Source organism: Mustela lutreola, chromosome 3 (genome assembly GCF_030435805.1).
Source record: "Mustela lutreola isolate mMusLut2 chromosome 3, mMusLut2.pri, whole genome shotgun sequence".
NCBI lineage: Eukaryota > Metazoa > Chordata > Mammalia > Carnivora > Mustelidae > Mustela > Mustela lutreola.
This window is the reverse complement of record NC_081292.1, coordinates 62119757-62139654: the sequence shown is the minus strand read 5'-3', so window position 1 is coordinate 62139654 and position 19898 is coordinate 62119757. Positions and strand designations below refer to the sequence as shown.

Below are 19898 nucleotides of genomic sequence, written 5' to 3'. Positions count from 1 at the left end.
TAAAGAAGGCAAACATATTACCATATAATCAATAATTAATCTCATTATTCTAGTTATAGATTCATAAAACAGTATCTCATTGATATTGCAAGACCACTTATCAATTTTCAGACATGCACCATGAAGTGTGAATATAAAATAATCAGAACTTACTTCTAAGTCATTGAAAAACAGATGTGTGTCTGCCAAGTTGAAAATCATTTCTTCCATTCGCAGTCCAAGGGAAACTGATGTAGGTGGATCCTAAAAGAAGAATTTTTCAGGTCAAGTATATCCTTCAGGTTCATGGACTACACTGTCACAGTAAGAGGGAATCAGTGCCAAGAAGGGCTGAGAGTAAGAGAGTCATCAGGAGATTGGAGCTCCAGCTGCTCTTGGTCTATGTGATCCAAACTTCAGTATGCAAACTTCAGTGACTTATTTAACAAGTGACCCAAATGTTGTTGATACTTTGCATAATGAAGAAATAATCTGCTGCTTAAACTATTACAAAGATATAACACCTAGAGTTATGTAGACATACAAAGTAGAGGAAATTTAGTTTCATGCGCCTGTTTCAGGAGCAAGAAATTCAGTGACTAGAGAAGACATTGTTTACGTTATGCCACAATCCATTAAGAGTATCTAAAAGCATTGCCACAAATACCAGAAAACAGATACAATATAGATTAATTTCAGAGGGGTAATAAATACTATTTCTATTTCAGATGCTAATTATCATTATTTCTTATTTATTCAGACCACCTGCCAATTTCGAGTACACTCAAAGGAAGTGATGGCCACTTCTGACCACCTGGCACCATGCCCAGCCTGGGGAGCTGATCCTGACATTCATGTGACACTATCCCATTATCAAACAGTCAGTACCATACACAAAGGGGAATACCAGCATTCTGAAATGGCTTCCATCCAAAACTTCAAGCCTTGGACACTAGTGATGAGAAGTCTGTCTCATCTACCCCATATCCTGATGACATTTACTGGCACTGAGATAAACTCAGGGGCTATGGAAATATTTGCAGTTTTTATGGTGTTACTGTATTGGTAATATATCAAATCCAGGAAACAACATGGTTCTTGGTGCAGACCCTGCATAATTAGTGAGGAAGGAAAAAATGTCTGTAAAGTACACAAAGATGTAATGTGAGTTTCTGAAGGTTTGACCAGCATCCTAACAACAATATTGGCTTTTACAAGTATGACATTTTAAATATTTCCAAACAATGATTTCTGAATCTTATTATTTCAGCAGACCTTTGGAATAAGTATAGAATCTACCTGTATCATCGTTGAACTAGGGAAGTTGTAACTGGATAAATTATGCCTTCACATGTCACCTACTTGTTGGAGTACTGTCTTGTGTATCTACACTGTCCTACATAAACCTTGTATGCTTTGTGTATCGTTTTCTGAGCACGCTGTCTTCATTCCAAAACTCAAGACTGGTCTGTGTCCTGCCCCCTACTCCCCACATATTTATAATCTATCAAGCCCTTGAGTATTGATCTAAAGTACTATCTCCTCATGGACTTTGGGAAAGAGCAGGACGTGCTAGAAGAAGAGCCCTGGACCCAGGCTCCAGGCTTGACCTTTCCTCTCTCACTTTGGTGTTCTTACTTCCTTCATCCTTAGTTTGCTCATCTAATAAGTCAGATGGCTAACTGACAAGCACTTTGTTCTCATGTGCAATTAAAACAAAATTTCTCATCTCTTAATTGGGCGCAACCATACCTGCTCCTACACCTTCAAGAGTGCAGGGGCCTGGGATGGAGGGATGGGGGCGGAGACTCACTGGCTATCAGAGCCAATCAGCTGGCCAGGGAGGAGGAGTCAACACGGCCCCTGCACCGCCTGCTTTGCCAGCAGGGCTCACACCCTGCCAGCAAGTCAATGGTCTATCTTTCAGGAGTCCCAAAGGAGGGACAGCTGAGCGTTTGGGGAAGTAGAGCAGGATGACATTGCTAGTCTCCATTCCTGTCTTGTCTAGGCCTTCTCTTCCCACTGACTGACAGTGAGGAAGAGACAGGGAACGCAGTGTTGCCAAAAGTCAGGGGTTAGATGATGGCAAAGGGGCAAAGAAAAACACCCCAGGGTTTATAACAGGGCAGAGAGGGAAGAAAGACAAACAGTGTTCAAGAGCTGGGTAGGGAAGACAAATAACATTGTCCTCAGATTTCCTGTTTGATGAGTTTAAATTATTGCTGTTTGGGGCTCCTGGGTGGCTCAGTGGGTTAAGCCTCGGCCTTCCGCTCAGGTCATGATCTCGGGGTCCTGGGATGGAGCCCCTCATCGGGCTCTGTGCTCAGCAGGGAGCCTGTTTTCCCTTCTCTCTCTGCCTGCCTCTCTGCCTACTTGTGATCTCTCTCTCTCGCCCTCAAATAAATAAATAAAATCTTAAAAAAAATAAATTATCCCTGTTTAATACCACCTTAAAATCCATGCAATTTTGTAGGTTGCAGAAGAATTAAAAATAGTTCACAAGTAAAGAAAAACTTTCACTGAATCTCAGTTTTATAGGAAATTGCTCACTCAGATTCCAAATCAGTAAAGTGTGCTTGGAAAAAGCAATTGCTCAAATACACCCTAGAGCAGAACTAACCAGCAGAAGTTCAAACAGCTGTTTCTAAAACAAAACACCTGACTAAGGTGTTTACTCCCTCTAGCTCAGGCCAATAAAAATACACTGACTTGTCTCATAACCATGTCAATGAATCTTTTTATGTGGCCAGGTGGAAGAGACTCACCACATTTATTTAATTGCCAATTCTGGAATTTATGTGCCATGGTATTGTTACTTTTGAAAAAGTATGATTTCTCCGTGGTAAGGTTGCTTACTTATACCACCATCAAAAGAATTACTCCATTGTTTGTTAATATATAGCATACTTTAACTTTACTTCATAAATTATAGTAATGACTTGCTAGTTGGAATACTAATAAATTTTAAAGGCTTGTTCAGACTTGTGGTCAAATACAACACAGATGTTAGCCTTATTTACCTTTTCATGTTTTTCTCCTTTGTTATGAGCTGTCCTTCCTTCACATTTTTTATACCTGGCGCTCCTCTGTATTGTTATGAACCATTTACTACACCAAAAAAACAGTTTGACAGTGAACTGGAACTAGAGATTTTTAGAATAGGAAGGGGTTCTAGTTGAGAATACAGTTTCTCAAACATTTTAAAAACCACAATCCATGGTCAAAAATACATTTTCCATGATGGTCTAGTATTCTCTCTCTCCTTCTTTCTTCCTCTCCCTCTGTCTCTCCCACAAAAAGAGCTGAAATGAAGATCTGTCAAAATAAAACTTTACCCACTTTGCGGAGTGTACTCTGACAATTTTCCATTTCGTGGCCCCCTAATGTATCAGGACCCACAGTTTGAAAAGAGGAGCTCTGGAGTATACCCCCTTGTGATTTTAGAGACGGGGAGCTGGAGTTGTAGCAGTGCTCTGATCTGCTCCTGGTACAGGGCTGACTGGCTGGCAGAGTGCACGGGGCGCCTCGCCCACAGTCGTTTACCTAAGAGGAAACTAGCAGAAGAACAAACAGATAACCGTGTTCACAGGTTTGCTTACACTGGAGTGCTCATATTGAGGTGAAATTTATTTTATAAAAATCTTTTAATACCTTCAGATTTTTCGACTATATCTGATACAAGTCAAATGTGACAAAAGCCAACAGTGAACAGTTAATAAATTAGTCATAGTTTGATGGCTTATTTTGGCATATTTAAAGGAAGAAAAAACCCACATTTTTTAGACCAAAACTGAGACATTAAAATCACCACGTCTTTGGCTTAATCTTACTTTTCTTGTGCTTTGCAATAACAAATTCCAGAGCAGCAGTTATAAAATGGATGCTTTTATAAAACCATTTTTTTTGTTATATCACTTTTGAAAAATTATTTAGAACTTTGCCTCTGCTTCAAAGAAACATGTCATTTAAGTAAACCCTGGGGCCAAATGTTTCCTTTTTTTTTTTTTCTCCAGAACTCGACCCTCCGGGGCTCTCGTCACTGTTGTTCAATATTTTCTTGACATTTCTCCTTCCTGGTGCCTATAACATCATTACTATTTTTTGAAGTTATCTTTCTAGAATCTGAGTACTCATCATCAATCCCTTAAATGATATGGGCCCCTGGGACTGTTTTATCCATTCCTCACTGTTGGGGTCTGCCTTACAGACCCCAACACACTCATGGCTTCAACAATCACCCTGCTCCCTTCTACTAAATCTTTGATCTCAACTCAAATCAGTTACCTGTGGGTCATTTCTAGCTGGATGTCCCATATAGCATCTGCAACTCAGTGTGCTGCACGTTGGATTCATCATAGTTTCTCTGGAAACCTACTGTTTTCCTTCGTTAGGAGAATGGCAACCTACCAGCCCCAAACCTTGGCATGCTTTTAAAGAGCCTCTCTTTACCCCACATCAAATCAATCATGACATCTTGCCATTTGGATCCGGAATTTGTGCCTTTCTTGTACTCCCTACTCTCCAACACTCCCCCTCCCCACATCCCAGCCTGGTGCCTCCTCTGTGGATATCTGCAATAGTCTCTTTTCCTGGGCTCTATGCCCAGGCTCTAACAATGTCACTCTCCCATCAATTTTAGAAAACATCCAAACACTTCAATAAGTACTAAAGGCCCATAAATGTCAGACTCTTACTCATCTCCCTAACATGTGACCAATTTATAGTTTTTCAAACTATTTATCTTGAAATATTTTCTTCAAAAGTTGACTAAGCAGAGGCCTTATATGAAAGAGGAGGGTCTTTCAGATGTCCATTGACAAATGAATGGATAAAGAAAATGTGGTGTACACACACACACACACACACACACACACACACACAGTTGAATATTACTCAGTCATCAAAAAGAATGAAATCTTACCATTTGCAATGACATGGATGGAACTAAAAGGCATTATGCTAATTGAAATAAGTCAGTCAGAGAAAGACAAATGTCATATGATTTCATTCATATGTGGAGTTTAAGAAACAAAACATATGATCATAGGGGAAGGGAAGGGAAAATAAAATAAGAGCAAAACAGAGAAGGAGGTAACCTAAGAGACTCTTAACTATAGGAACAAACTGAGGGCTGTTGGAGGGGAAGGTGGTGGGGGACCAGGTAACTGGGTGATGGGCATTTATATAGGGCACTTGAAGTAATGAGCACTGGCTATTATTTGCAACTGATGAATCACTAAATTCTATCCTTAAAAGTATTAATATATGTTAATTAAATTGAATTAAAATTTAAAAACAAAAAAAGAGAAGGAGCTCTGATAGACATTCCTACCAAAGCCCTTAAAAAATTAGGGCAAAAAATCAGTTTCCATTGTTCACCCACATTAGTATGATGAGGTCATCTCCCCTTCATCAGTTAAGAGTCTCATCCCTGACTTTTCTCAGCCTGGCTGTACTGGGTACCATAGCTGCATGTGCTCTTGTCTAAGGAGGGCAGGGCCATATCCTTACATTCTCTATATCTTTGGAATCTAGCACAATATGCCTGGCACAGAGATTTCCCAAAGTTTGGGGGAATAATAAATGAATGAAAAGCAATATATAGAGTATTTCAAATAATTACAATGGCAAAAATTAAATTTGTTCTTTAGTTAATTGTTAGCATTCAATATTGGTAAAGAAAATTCCTAGATATCTAGCTTAGGAAAAGAAAAACAAAAACCCAGACATCTGAGTCCTAAAATGATTCTATCTAAATAATACAGTATTAAACATATTAGGAATGCCTGATTAATTTGTAGTACTTGATGAAAGTGCAGCCCATTCTTAGAACAGCTGCTTATAACTTATCTGCTTCATGTGGTAGATAAGATTAGCATAAGATCAGCAGGCAATTATTTATTTTTTAAATTCAGTATTGGTATGCATCACAACATTCTACAAAATATATTCTTACGTGCTCTGCAATTCAGTTCCCTAGTAAAAATTGAGTAATACAGTGAAGAGGCTCAAAAAGAGAAAATACAGTGAGATACTTTATCTTTTTTCCTAGTTTACCAAGAAATAGTGTCAATTTACTATAGCTCTTATGCCCAGGACATCCTATGAGCGGAGACCTTCTTCTCAAGCTGTTCTTACCAAAGCAAAACAAACAGCATCCAACATCCCATATACACACAGAGAACTGAAATTTAACTCTGCTCCTAAATTATTTTGATAGGATATTAAATTGCAAATGTCTGCTTAAAGTCATGAAAATAAAGTGAAGGAACTTGTTGCAATGTGAGGTTACCCCTGGCTATTGCATGTTAAGTCAAAGATGATTATGTCTACTGAACAGAAAGCAGCATTTAGCTGAAAAATTAAATAACAGTGAAATCTGCTGAGGACGGACCCAGGCCTAAAACGACTGTTTTGCCTTCATCCTTTATCAAGTGATCTTTAATTATCTCACTGCCTCAAGATCTTTTTCTCCTGTTTCTGGGACACAGAACGCCCACAGAAACTCAAGTTGTTGTCATCCTAAGCTAAAATCACCAGCAGCGTCCCTGGTCCATTGTCATTTTTTCCTGTTTCTTGATTTTTTTTTTTTTTCAGCTTGATCACTGTGAGTTATACTAGATGTTCATCTCATGAAAATGCTTGAAAGGGAAAAAAAGAAATTCTAGGCAAAATTAGTACGCAGAAAGGCTGAAATGCCATTAAATTCAGCCTCTAGAGAGATTTGTGTCTGTTAATCTTGAATTCACATGTTGAAAATCTATGATCTGTTTTGAATAAAGGAAAAGAATGTCTGTAAATACACGTGGGTATTGGGATTTCAGAAGACTGTGATATGGCCTCTTGTCACCCTGTTTTCAAAGATGAGCTATGGCATTTGATAAATTATCAGGGCCATTAAATATGCAATCTTTGCAATTTAGAAATTTGATGTTACTGAGATCCAACCAGATGAAGACACTGTTGCTCCTGCAAGGCTGTTCCATTTGCTTCTACGTGTCAGTCAAGGAGTTCTCTTAGGATGGCTGGTATTGAAATTGCCTTGTCCACAGTACTTACGATGTAGTCACCCAGCTCATCTCCTGACTGAACGAGGTCTAATACTAATTAGGTCTAACACAAGGCATTCTCAGGGCAACTCTTTGATGACATGACACAGAAATTACAGGAGTTTCTTCTAAAAATAATTGTGTTCATAACCTGTGGGCAAAAAACTCTTGCACGAAAGTGCAGAAGAGCATCAGAAATGCACAGTCTCATAATGGTCATACCACAAGCTTTGCAGTCAGAGAGTTTAGACTGGGATTCTGAACTTTGTCATTGACTAGCTGTGTGGTGGTCAAGGTCTGTTACTTCACCTCTGAGCCTTAGGTCCTTCCTCAATAAAATGGGAATAAAACCGGTGTGTGTTAAAGGTTACATTTGGTAATTTAAAATTCTGAACATAGTGCCTGGCAAGCAGGAAGCTGCTGTCGGTGTTACTATTCCTGGTAGTGGTGGTGTTATTTCTACCATTCTTATCACTACTATACCAATAGCTGTAGGTCAATCCAGACATGGGACTCCACATTCCACTACAAAAAGATTATTAACATTCTAAATCAAATTGGATGTAAAGTTCAGGCTATTTAATGATAAGGGTAACCATAAATTCCCCATGCCAATATTTTTAAGATGACCATGTTTTTAAGAGCATAGTACTCAGTGAAGCTGATTTGCATAGAAGCTAAACTTTTAACACCCAGTGTTTTAATTCCCAGGAGTGTCTGCATTTTATTCTCACAAAAATAGCAACCAAGCTGTTTGGTACAAAGCTGGTTCTTACCACTAGAAGAGATGACCCAACCCTAGGAAACCAGCAATATGTTTCATATACTGAAGATTGAGAAGTTGAGTAGGAAGTAGTGTCATTCAGATAGGGTCAAGGCACCACACCAATTAAGTTGAAAATTACAGGTGTTCTTTAAAAAAAAACAAAAACAAAAACAACACATGTCGCTTTCAGCCAAGCAGTGTGATCCTGAGTTAGTCACAAATACCTCTTAGCCTATGCCATTAATCATTAAAAGGTCAGACTTTGTGAATAGGCAGGTAAGCATAGTCCAAATCCATCGTTTACAGCCAGTTAGTGAATGACTTGGGAGAACATGTCTTGGCAAAATCTTGACCCTGCCCAAGTTTAAAAAAACCAAGTGGCTATGGTGATGTATGGCAATAATCCGTAATTACTGAGGTGTGTTACAAATTTAGTACCTTCAATGTATATATAGTCCCTGACAATGTTCAGTGCTCACAAAATGCTGCTGTACTCCAGCATTTCAGGAATACCATAATATCTTAGAGAGTTTTTGCTTGTGGTAGGGTCAAAGGATAAATTGTGGAAGCACTTTAAGAATATCAACATGACATATCATTATTAGCTACCATAGTAAGAAAGAAAAGTAAGGTCTTCTAATATCAGTTCTTCCACAAATAGTAACTCTGATTGAATCAATCATATGACTGACTACTGGGAAAAGAAAAGATGTGGGCATTCTTTCCCTAATGTAAATAGTTAATTACTTCCAAGTCAAGATAACATTGTATACACATTATACATAAACCTCTGTTAAATATTATTCTTACACTACAATTAGCAAGGAAACCACCTGCAGAGAAAACGCCTAAGGCTAAACTCAAGCCTTCTGCAGGACAATAGGATTTATCTTTAAAATTAGCTGCCAAAGGTCAAGCCCATCTACAGATTAATCACATTCTTTCACTGGCTTGAAACTATGTTTGATAAACTAAAATTCACCATGCTACTGAAGAGATAATAAAGAAATGTGGCACCGGCCAGATTACTCAACATGAGCCACTGAGATTATCTCTCCGTTCACTAGAAGTGACTAGGAAGATTTAATCAAGCATCTTCAGTAATACTGGAGAGCTATTCAAGAAGAGATATTTGAGAAAATCTCAAAATTAAGTGGTTTAGATTCATCTCCAAACTTGGCCTCACCAAAAATAGTTAAAATCTAGGTATTTGCAACAAGAACTGTTAATCATTTTGTTTCTGACAGTGGATCTGCATTTACTAGCTGAATTAATGAACTTATATTTTAACCCCCACCCCCAAAACTCTTGAGTTTCTTCCTTCTTAATCACCTATCTTTGAGCCAAGAAGAAAGGATATACAGGATAAGTAAGAACATCCTATAATGGATTGCTAAAGGGGACTGACTGTCTAACCAGAATGCTGAAGTTTTAAAAATGACAGCAACCAGACATTATACACCTCTTACTAGAAAGATATACCCTTCTATGAAGTCTTCACCTTCCTACCCCCCGCAAAATAAATAAATAAATAAATAAATAAAAGGATCTAGCTTCTATATTTGTAGGAAGTACAGGGGACAAGAAATATGTGACAAAGGGACACAATGGGGATGTAATAAATAAAATCTAGACTCCCAGGAAGTGTACAGGACCAAGGTCTGGTTACTTCAACAAAAATGCACAAGATAAGGGGAAAAAAAGAAAAAAAAGATTGAGTGAGACTCCATAGATTAAAAGACACTTGAGAGACATATAGTAAATTGTTACAAATTATAAAACCACTGGAGAAAAGACTTTACAAACTAGTAAGAGAAGACAGAAGAAAACCATCTCGGTACAGTAAAGACCATATATGAAAGCCTACAGTTAACAGCATAGTCAATGGTGAAAGCCTGAATGCTTTTCCTCTATGATCAAGAAAAAGATAAGAATGCCCCACTTTTGCACTTCTGCTTCATGGAATACTGGAAATCCTAGCCAATGCAGTTAGGTAAAAGAAAAATAAAGAAAAACCATTCCAATGGGAAAGGAAGAAGTAAAATTATCTGTTTACAAAGGACACAATCTTATATGTAGAAAACTCTAAAGATTCCACACACATACACAAAAATCTGTTTCATTTCTATATACTTCTATATACTAACAATGTACAATCCAGAAAAGAAATTAAGAAAATAATTCAATTTACAATAGCACCGAAGGAATAAAACTTAGAAATAAACATAACCAAGTAGGCAAAAAGCTTGTACACTAAAAACTACCAAAATGTTGCTGAAATCAAAGAAGGCACAAATAAGTGGAAAGACATTCAATGGGAAGACCTAATATAAAGATGTTAAAAGTACTCGAAGTGGTTTGTAGATTTCATTCAACGTCCATCAAATTCTCGATGGAATTTTTTTGCAAAAATAGAAAAATCCATTATAAAATTCATATGGAGTCTCAAGGGACTCTGAATAGCCAAAACAATCTTGAAAAAGAACAAGGTTGGGTCTCATACTTTCTGGCTTCAAAACTTGTTACAGACCACAGTAATCAAAACAGTGTGGTACTGACATAAAGAAAGAGATACAGACCAATGGAATATAACAGGGTCCAGAAATAAACTCTTATGCTATGGTCAAATGATTTTCACCAGGGGTACCAAGACCATTCAATGAGAAAATGATAGTCTTTTCAACAAAACTGGGTACTGGGGAAATGGGATATCCAAATGCAAAAAGAACAAAGATGGATTATTTCCTTATGCCATATACAAAAATTAACTCAAAGTGGACCAAAGACCTCAATTTAAGAGTGAAAGTATAATACTCTTGCAGGAAAAGCTTCATGACACTGGGTTTGACAGTAACTTCTTAGATATTACACCAAAAGCAGAAGGAATAACAGAAAAAAAAAAAAAACAGATAAATGAGACTATATCTGAAAACTTCTGTGGGTGAAAGAACCCAGTTAGCAGAGTAAAAAGGCAACCTATGGGATGGGAGAAAGTATTTATAACTCATGTATCTGGTAAGAGGTTAATATTCAGGATATATAAAGAACTCCTGCAACTCAACAACAACAAAATTTTGATTTAAAAAATGGGCAAAAGACCTCAACAGGTATTCCTTCAAAGAAGACATATGAATAATCAATAAGCAAATGAGAAGATGCTCAATATCACTAATAATTAGGGAAACATGAACCAAAATCACAGTAAGATACCACTTCACACTCATTAGGATGGCTACTATCAATACAGGGGGGAAGAGAAAAAAATAACAGAAAATAACAAGTGTTGATGAGAAAATGGAGAAAATGGAATATATTTACATTGTTTGTGAGAACATAAGATGGTACAGCAACTATGTAAAATAGTATGGTAGTTTCTCAAAATATTAGGCATAGAATTATTATGTGATCTAGCAATTCTACTTCTGGGGTCAGAAGTAGAAATGCAGGGTCTTAAAGATATTTGCATTTTAAAACCTTTAATTGAAGTATAGTTGACATATTAGTTTCAGGTAAAAAAAAAACAATACAAAAAAGGAAAAAGCTATTTCTACACTCATACACACCTTATTCACAATGGCTAAAATGTACGAGCAACTCAAGAAGTGCCAGTGATGGATGGATAACCAAAATGGGATATATCTCTATAACAGCATATTTTATTCAGCCTTAAAAAGGAAGGGAATTTTGATACTTGCACACAACACAAATGAACCTTGAAGACATTACGCTAAGTGAAATAAGTCATTCAGAAAAAACAAATTCAGTATGGTTTTACATGTATGAGGTATTTAAAGTAGTTAAAATCATAGAGACAGAAAGCAGAATGGTGGTTGCCAGGAGCTAGGGGCAGGAGAGTAGGAGGAGGTGTTTACTGTATAGACTTTCCATTTTGCAAGGTGAAAAGAGTCATGGACACTGCTTGTACAACAAAGTGAATAGATCTACTACTACTGAACTATACATTTAAAAATGATGAAGGGGGTGCCTGGGTGGTTCAGTCGGTTAAGCATCAGACTCTTGGTTTTGGCTCAGGTCATGATCTCGGGGTTGTGACACTGAGCCCTGAGTTGGGCTCTGGGCTCAACAGGGAGTCTGCTGGAGATTCTTTCCTCTTCTTCTCCCTCTGCCCCTCCCTCTCTGTCTCTCTCCAAAATAAATAAGTAAATCTTTAAAAAAATGCTTTAAAAGTGACTAAGAAGGTAGAGTTTACATGGTATGTACTTTATCACAACTTAACATAAAAATGAATTAGAGTTAAAGAAATGTACCTGTTAATTATTCATTGAATAACAAAGAAATTACTATTAATTTGCTAGATAACTAAAGTACTGGGTACCATCTACTATTTCTATTCTAAAAAATTCTTTTAATGGAGTCTTAAATATATACTAGAAATATACACAAATGAAATAATATATCTGGGATCTGCTTTCAAAAATAATCATAGGACAGAGCAGGGCAGGGGAGGGATGTGGTGAGAGGCAGATACAGTAAGAGTCACTAGGATTTGACATTGTTAGTTTAGAAAGGTTACAATGAGTTTCATTATACTATCCCATCTCCTTTTCTATATGTTTAGAAGTCAGTATAATAATTTTTTTTTAAATATAGAAAAAATACTCACCAAGATAAGACTGGTTGCATTTTGGTGATGAAACTATGGCTATTTAATTTGAAAACTTACAGCACACTCAAGCTATATTATAAAACGCCAAAAATTTTTTTAAAAGTCAAAATTACAAAAGCCTGGCAGAGTTCCTCAGCCTATCACCGTTTATTGAAAAGAAGGCACAAGGCTTTGCTTGGTAATCCTTACCCAGGCTTAAGTGAGCTTTAGAATATACACAAGAATCTATGTCAGACACTGCTTTGCCTGTATTAACTCTCCTAATTTTTATCACATGGGATGTTCACTTCCAGAAAACCAGGGGAACTTCTACATTTATAATTGAAGCCACAGGACCTCCGTCTCATGCACTGAGGAATGATGGTATCACATTGCAATGCTGATCGGCTGCAAAGGAGAATTCCCAGTGTAATTTAAGAATAGTGGTAACCCTAGAAGCATCTCATTTAGGGCCTCTGGCATTTATGTTTTGGTTGTACGGCTCCCGTGGATCCTGATTTTTTTTTTTTTTCCTCATCCACAAGACTAGTGTTATCATCTGACATCCTATTATTGGCTATTTCTAACTAGTGAAGTGATTATTGCTACTGGAAGAGAATGCCTGTCAGGAATAACACAAGGAGACTTGTTTCTTTCGTAATATTGTTATTCCTTTGGAGATCTTGTGGTTTCATTCTTTGTGGATTTCTAGTGGCATTCCTTCAGAACAGTCATGCCCCAGGGAAAGACTACTGTTGAAGAGTTACCCCTTCTCTCCCAGCAGCTCCCTTTATTAATTTATAAGCTCTGTGAAAGCAGGAATTGTGGCTAGCACCACTATATATACAAATATATACTAATTAAAAATATATACTATATATACACATTTGTTCTACATATATATGCACACACTATATATATACACTATATAATATATATATATATATACACAATATATTATATATACAAATACATACTATAAATATATTTGCTTAAGAAATTATGGAAGACTGATGAATAACTTGTTAGTGTCAGGCCAGGAAACAAATCGTGTCTCAGGCAGAAGAAGGCTGGGTAATCAGGTGTGTGTCTTGGGTACGATAGCCTGTGTAACATAGGGAATTTTGTGTGTGCAACTTGAGAAGAGTGCCATTTGCTAGTACAATTTTCTGAATTATTTCATGGATGTTTTCAGTGATCATTACCCACAGCTAAACTACTGCCAGAAGGATAAGGTACTAAGTGCCTCCTATTATGACAAATTCTTTTGACAGAGTCTTAAATTTGGGGTAGCCCCAGCATGGAGACCACACGGTATTAGCAGGGCACCTTAGCCAATAGGGACGTCACGGTGAATTCCTCTAGGTCCCCGCTGGTGGGGGGAAGTGGGTAATTTCTTATATGACTTTTGCTTTATTCCCGTGACCAGGGGGAAGTTCATGCTTCTCAGATTTTTTTTTTGCCCATTTATGTTGAGAAATATTGTAGTTGCAACTGCATTGCTAATTCCATTATTTGTATATATTTGGTTGGTTCTTTTTTTTTTTTTTTTCTTTTTAAGATTTACTTGAAAGAGAGTGCATGTGTGCGTGCACAGGGGGAGCAGCAGAGGGAGAGGGAGAGAGAATCTTAAGCAGTCTCCCTACTGAGCACAGAGCCTGATATGGGGTTTAATCTCAGAACCCTGAGATCGTGAGCTGAGCCAAAACCAAGACTTTGATGCTCAGCTGACTGAGCCACCGAGGCGCCTCTGTACATGATACTTGATCTTAACTTTCTTTTAAGTAAGTGCTGCAAAAAATATTTGAAGGGTCATATGCACTCGTCCTCAAGTCTCACTCCCTAGCTTCAAATGGCAATTTTATCTATTTTTAATGTCAAACATGAATCACCCCCCACAACCCCATCCCCCACAGGCAGAACTGAGCCTGATTTAAAATTATTTTCTTAACCCATTTTCATTTACTATCTCAAAAATTCTACTTCTCTGTGTGTCTCAGAGTGTCCATGGTCCTTCAAGCCTCAAAACAGATAGTTTAAAGAAAACCTATTTCTCTCTGCTTGGGTTTTTAGAACAGGATCTAGAATGTTTCTCTGAGTGTAAAAATAAAAAAACTTTCTTCTTTCTCTAGAAATCTTTAAACTAGCTATTCAACTAACCATAAAAAATCTTCCTTTTATGTAATAGTATTAAAAGATGTCTCCCTAGATTTTTAGTTTTGGCTTAAAAATGTCACAAGTGCCAAATATTACATCAGATCATGTACAGTCCAAAAAGAATAACAATCTCATTTCAGTTTTACTATAAGAACAATAAAAAATAGTGCCAAATATTAATAAGGATGCAAGTTTTCTTTTTTGCTCAGCATTAACAGAAAAAAAAATGTTCTTATTTAAAAAAAAAATTTTTTTTTTTTTAAGTATGCTCTACACCCATTGTGGGGCTTGAACTCATGATCCTGAGATCAAGAATCACATTCCCTACTGACTGAGCTAGCCAAGCACCCAAAACTGTTACTATTTAAGATGTAACTCTGGTTCCTACTGACATACCATGGGGCATTTGCCTTTTTATTCCTTTTCTTTTACTATCTTATTTTTCTAAACTGAAAAGCAGAAAAAATAATACTAAGATAAATCAAGCAAGCACAAAAGGCAATAGACGCTTGTCCGATTTAAATTCTTTAAAGTTGAAACCTTTAAGAAATATTTTAATACCCAAGTTATTGTTCCAATTTTTAAAAATTTTTAAAAGATTCTCTTTAGGGACGCCTGGGTGGCTCAGTTGGTTAAGCGGCTGCCTTCGGCTCGGGTCATGATCCCGCTGGGATCAAGTCCCACATCGGGCTCCTTGCTCGGCAGGGAGCCTGCTTCTCCCTCTGCCTCTGCCTGCCTCTCTGTCTGCCTGTGCTCGCTCTCTCTCCCTCTCTCTCTCTGATAAATAAATAAAATCTTAAAAAAAAAAAAAAAAGACTCTCTTTAACTATTATTTGAGAGACAGAGAGAAAGCTTGAGAGGAGAGAGGTCACTGGGAGTAGCAGACTCCCTGTCAAGCAGGGAGCCCAATGTGGGACTCGATCCGGGTCTCCAGGATCATGACCTGAGCCTAAGGCAGTTGCTTAACTAACAGAGCTACTCAGGCGCCCCACCAATCTTATTTTTTTTTTTTTTTAAGATTTTATTTATGTATTTATTGGGAGGGAGGAGGGGGAGGAGCAGAGGGTGAGGGAGGAGGAGGAGGGGAGAGAATCTCCAGCTGACTCCACATGGAGCTTCAAGCCCACCACCCTGAGATCATGAACCGAGCTGAAACCAAGAGTCTGACACTTAACCAACCGAGCCACCCAGGCACCCTTATTGTTCCAATTTTAGATAGTCACAGCATTCTGAATTAGTAATTGGGTTCTACAAAGTACCTATGGTGTTGGGGATTTATTTTTTTGAAAGTTAAAAAAAAAAAGAAAAAAATATATATATACACATGTAAATACACATATATGTTATATATTTAAATTTATATAACAAATATATGTTATATATTTAAAAGTTTTATATATATATGTAAATACACATATATGTTATATGTTATATATGTGTATTTACGTGTATATATATAAAAAACTTTTAAATTTTTATCTATTCTATTTTCAATTTATAAGCACATTTTAAATATATGCTAAATGTCTTTTGTGTCTCTCTTTTTTGAATGTGTGCCTTATTATATCTATGAGATCAAATCTATACAAACTCCTAGCAATTGCTATTCTGCTTTGGATCAAAAATAGAATACATCATATTTAAGAAAACGCTGTTTAAAGAATTAATCTTAGGCTAGAAAGAGATACTAGAAGGTGATTCAACTATTTCAAAAAGCACAATTAGTTCTTCAGGATACGGTACTTGGATTTTGAATTTGTAGAACAAAGGATACGGTTCCTAAACCATATCTGCCCTGATCCTGTGTGGGCAGCTAAGCCTCCCTTGGCAAGCAATCACTCCGTTGTAGTGGCCCAGTGAGGTGTGATGATAACAGTGTGGACAGGTTTAGGAGGATTTGTTGGTCAATGGGAAAATCTTGTAAAGTATGCTCAAGTTGACAACACAGCTTTGGGAAGCACCAGCCAGATGAACCCAAAAATACCTGTCTGGGACCCCTTCAACAAGTCCTTATTTAGAATGCTAAGCTTGCAGCCACAAACAAGGCCTGGATGTCATTTAAAATAAATTCTCATGCAGGATCTTTTGTTTTGGGGGAAAAGAAGCTGAAAAACAGGAATGGGCACTCTAAGTACAGGAGGGACCTATTTTCCTGGCCCCATGCTGGCTGCTCACAAGGGAAGGATTAAAGAGAAGATTAGGAAAATTAACTTTCTTATCTGAGAGGAGAAAAAAAAAATTATGCAAAAATGTTATTTCTTTCAAAAAAAAAATCGCTGGAAGTGTTATGGAAGTGGTCTATAGAACCTGTGAGACCCAAAGTTTCCACTGTTTTCTTTCCACCTGTCTAAAGTCATCAATATCATCAAATGGAATATTAACTTCTTGCAATTTGAGAAGCTCCTATCACTAAACAGCTGGCATAAAATGCCACGTTTTAGGAGCTGGGTATAGTTCTGAAGCCAATTAAAGAATAATCTGGATTATCATGAGAGAGTGTATACACGTGAAAAATAAACCATGCTTGAACTACTGACTGAATGATTAAAAAAGAACAAAACAAAACCAAACCCAAACTTGTGGTGGGGCTAATCAGGTCATTTCTACTGATTAGATATGTGACACCCCACTGCTTTAATTTTCTCCTTAAGAGACTCCCTTTCAACATCGTGAAAATAATACCCACGTGGAAAGTAAGAAAAAGAACTTCACCATTCCAAAGATTAATTTTGATTGTGGAGAAAGCCCAGTGAATCCCAAACATAGGACAACTGCCAAGAAATGGTACAAAGTGGGAGGAAGAAGAAGAAAACCAGAGCAGACCCAGCCAAATTGGCCTGGACACATAAGGACCCACACAGGGCCTGCGAAAGCCTCAAGAGCTAATCCAATCAAAAGACCTATCTAGATTTCATCCGTAACCACTCTCCTATGTCCCTCTATCCTCGTGTTACAGCCATTTTCTTAGGCCTTTATTATTTCCTACCAGGAGAACTGTGATGATCTACTCTGCTATCAGGCTAGTCTTCCAAATTGTGTAATTCCATCAGGTCCCTCTGCTGTTTTTATACTGTCCGTGGCATCCCCACACCTACAGCACAAAATCTTGGCACTCAGTGCTCCCTGCCGTCCTCCTTTGGGGGCAATGGACCCATCACAAGACTAGATTAGGTTCCTGCTGTTGTCAGTTAATAGATGTGTTCTCTGAAGCTGATCATTTAATTTTTCTGAGACCCAGTTTCCCCACTGGAAAAAAAAGAAGAAATCAGCTGGATAATAAATGTGAGATAGATGTGTAAACTCTACAAGCTCAACAAAGGTACGGTATTTTTATTGCCATTTCAATAAATTATGTGCTGCTCATCTTCTGCTGGTCTGGTCCTCCAGATATATTTTACAGGTCGATCTCCAGCCATTTGGCCTATGGTTTCCCTAAATGGTTATCTTCTGCTTCCACCTCTTCCGCTCTGCTACCTGCAACAACAAAATACTGACTCTCCGATTGTCCACTCCCCTCTCAGAATCCCCAAGGAAGCAAAAGCTCTTATTGATGGAATACCTCTAAATATTTTTCTAGTTGGTTTACACTGTTCTCCCAGCAGTGCTGTGATTGCTTTCATTTTGTAGATGGGAAGATTAAGACAGAGCAAGTGAGACTCAGAGAAAGAAGGTGGCTATCCTAAGGCCACAGAATGAGGGAAGTCCAAGGCTGGTGGTGGCAGGTCAGTGTTGTGTGTGGAAAGCTGTGGTCTGTGCTCATTCACTGTGTTCCCTTTCACAGGTCTGCAGGAAAATAAGGCCACATTCAATAAGGTAGCAGGAATACACATTTCACGGCCCGCCACTTAGGAGGAAGGGGCTGGCAGTGAAAGGAAGAGAATAACCATCAAGATAAGGACAAAGAAATGAATGGAGGAGGATCTTTCAGCTGGACAGCCCTCTGACAGTCAAAAACACTATCTTTTTGAAACAAAAAACTAAAAGCTTTTTGTTTGGAGAGTTTGGATTCTGGGTCATTCCACAGTATCTAAAAGTTCTGCTTGGAACCATGAATTATTTCATCATTTCGGTTTAACCCAGCATTGATATGAAAAGAAGAAAGTAACAAAATCAGGAAAGCGTGCTCTGGGATTGAACTGACCACTCGATACTCTGCTGCACACCTGTCACACTGCCTTTGGGCACTGCTCTGCTGTGGTGGAAAGTGTGTTTTGGGCTTCACTCATTTATCAAATAGTTTTTCACTGAGAACCATGGTTGCTCTGGCCACCTGTCCACCCAAACTCACTCTCTGCTTTTTCTCTGGCACACAGCTGGGCCATTTCTGCTTTCCTAGATTCCTTTGCCCCGGGCCATGTAAGCAGAAGTGTGTGCCCCTTCTAAGTCTGGTTAGTGTAGCCTTTTGTTCTAGCTCCCCCTGCCTTTTCCTCTTGTGGGTTAGAAAGCTGATGACAGTGATCACAGAATCCTAAGAGCTAGATGGTGAGATGGCGCAACCATGATCTGTGTGACCAAATCTTACCTAAACCAAGTAACCAGGAAGATCCACTCGAGACCACTAACTAAGGAAGAGACAAATTTCTATTGTCATGACATATTGGGCCTATTTGTTACAGCTGCTGCACCTACCCTAACAAATTCATGTGCTGGCTTGTGCTTCAGTGGGGACCCAGACACAGACACATGATACCTGCACTGAGTTTACAATCTAGGTGGCCACAGTGTGTATCACTGAACTGTCCTGATGTCCCAAGGGCAGGAGCAAAATAAAGCACCACCAAGTTCAGAGCACAATCTAGAGTAGAGGCAGGCATGTTTTTTCTCTAAAGGGAGAGACAAAGATATGATGCTTTGCAGTTCATAGGAAGTCTCTGACACATATTCTCTTTCTTCTTCCTCTCCTTTTTCATGATCCTTTAAAAATTTAAATAACATTCATAGCTTGAAAGCCCAACAAAAACAAGCCACAAACCAGATCTAGCCTATGGAATACAGTCTGTCAATTCCTGGCCTAGACCCTTAGGCTTGATTTTTAAAACCCAATGGAAGAAAAATACTTCATGATGGATGAAAACTCAAATTTAGGAACTACAAGTAAACTTTTACAGGAATACAGATACATTTACTCATTTGCCTATTGTCTGTGGCTGTTTTGCACTCTTAGGGCAAAGGTGAGCAGTTATGAAGGCATATGGCCCATAAAACCTTCATTTTTGGTAAAGGGTCAGCTAATAAATATTTCCCAGCCTCTGGTTCGGAGCTTCCTAAAGAGAGATTATTCTGTTTAAGTAACCAGATCCTCTACAATCCAAGGAGGACATTGTGTGTCTGCTATTTTGGC

General features: G+C 38.0%; 1 protein-coding gene across 9 annotated transcripts in view; it reads right to left on the bottom strand.

Annotated features, from left to right (window-relative positions):
- The window catches only part of EYA1 (EYA transcriptional coactivator and phosphatase 1), a 359925-nt gene that overhangs the window by 55881 nt on the left and 284146 nt on the right, over positions 1-19898 (bottom strand). For all 9 annotated transcript variants that reach the window (XM_059166236.1, XM_059166239.1, XM_059166237.1 and 6 more), the window contains one exon: positions 154-243. In XM_059166236.1, coding sequence (XP_059022219.1) covers positions 154-243 — 90 coding nt within the window. The remainder of the gene's footprint in view (positions 1-153; positions 244-19898) is intronic.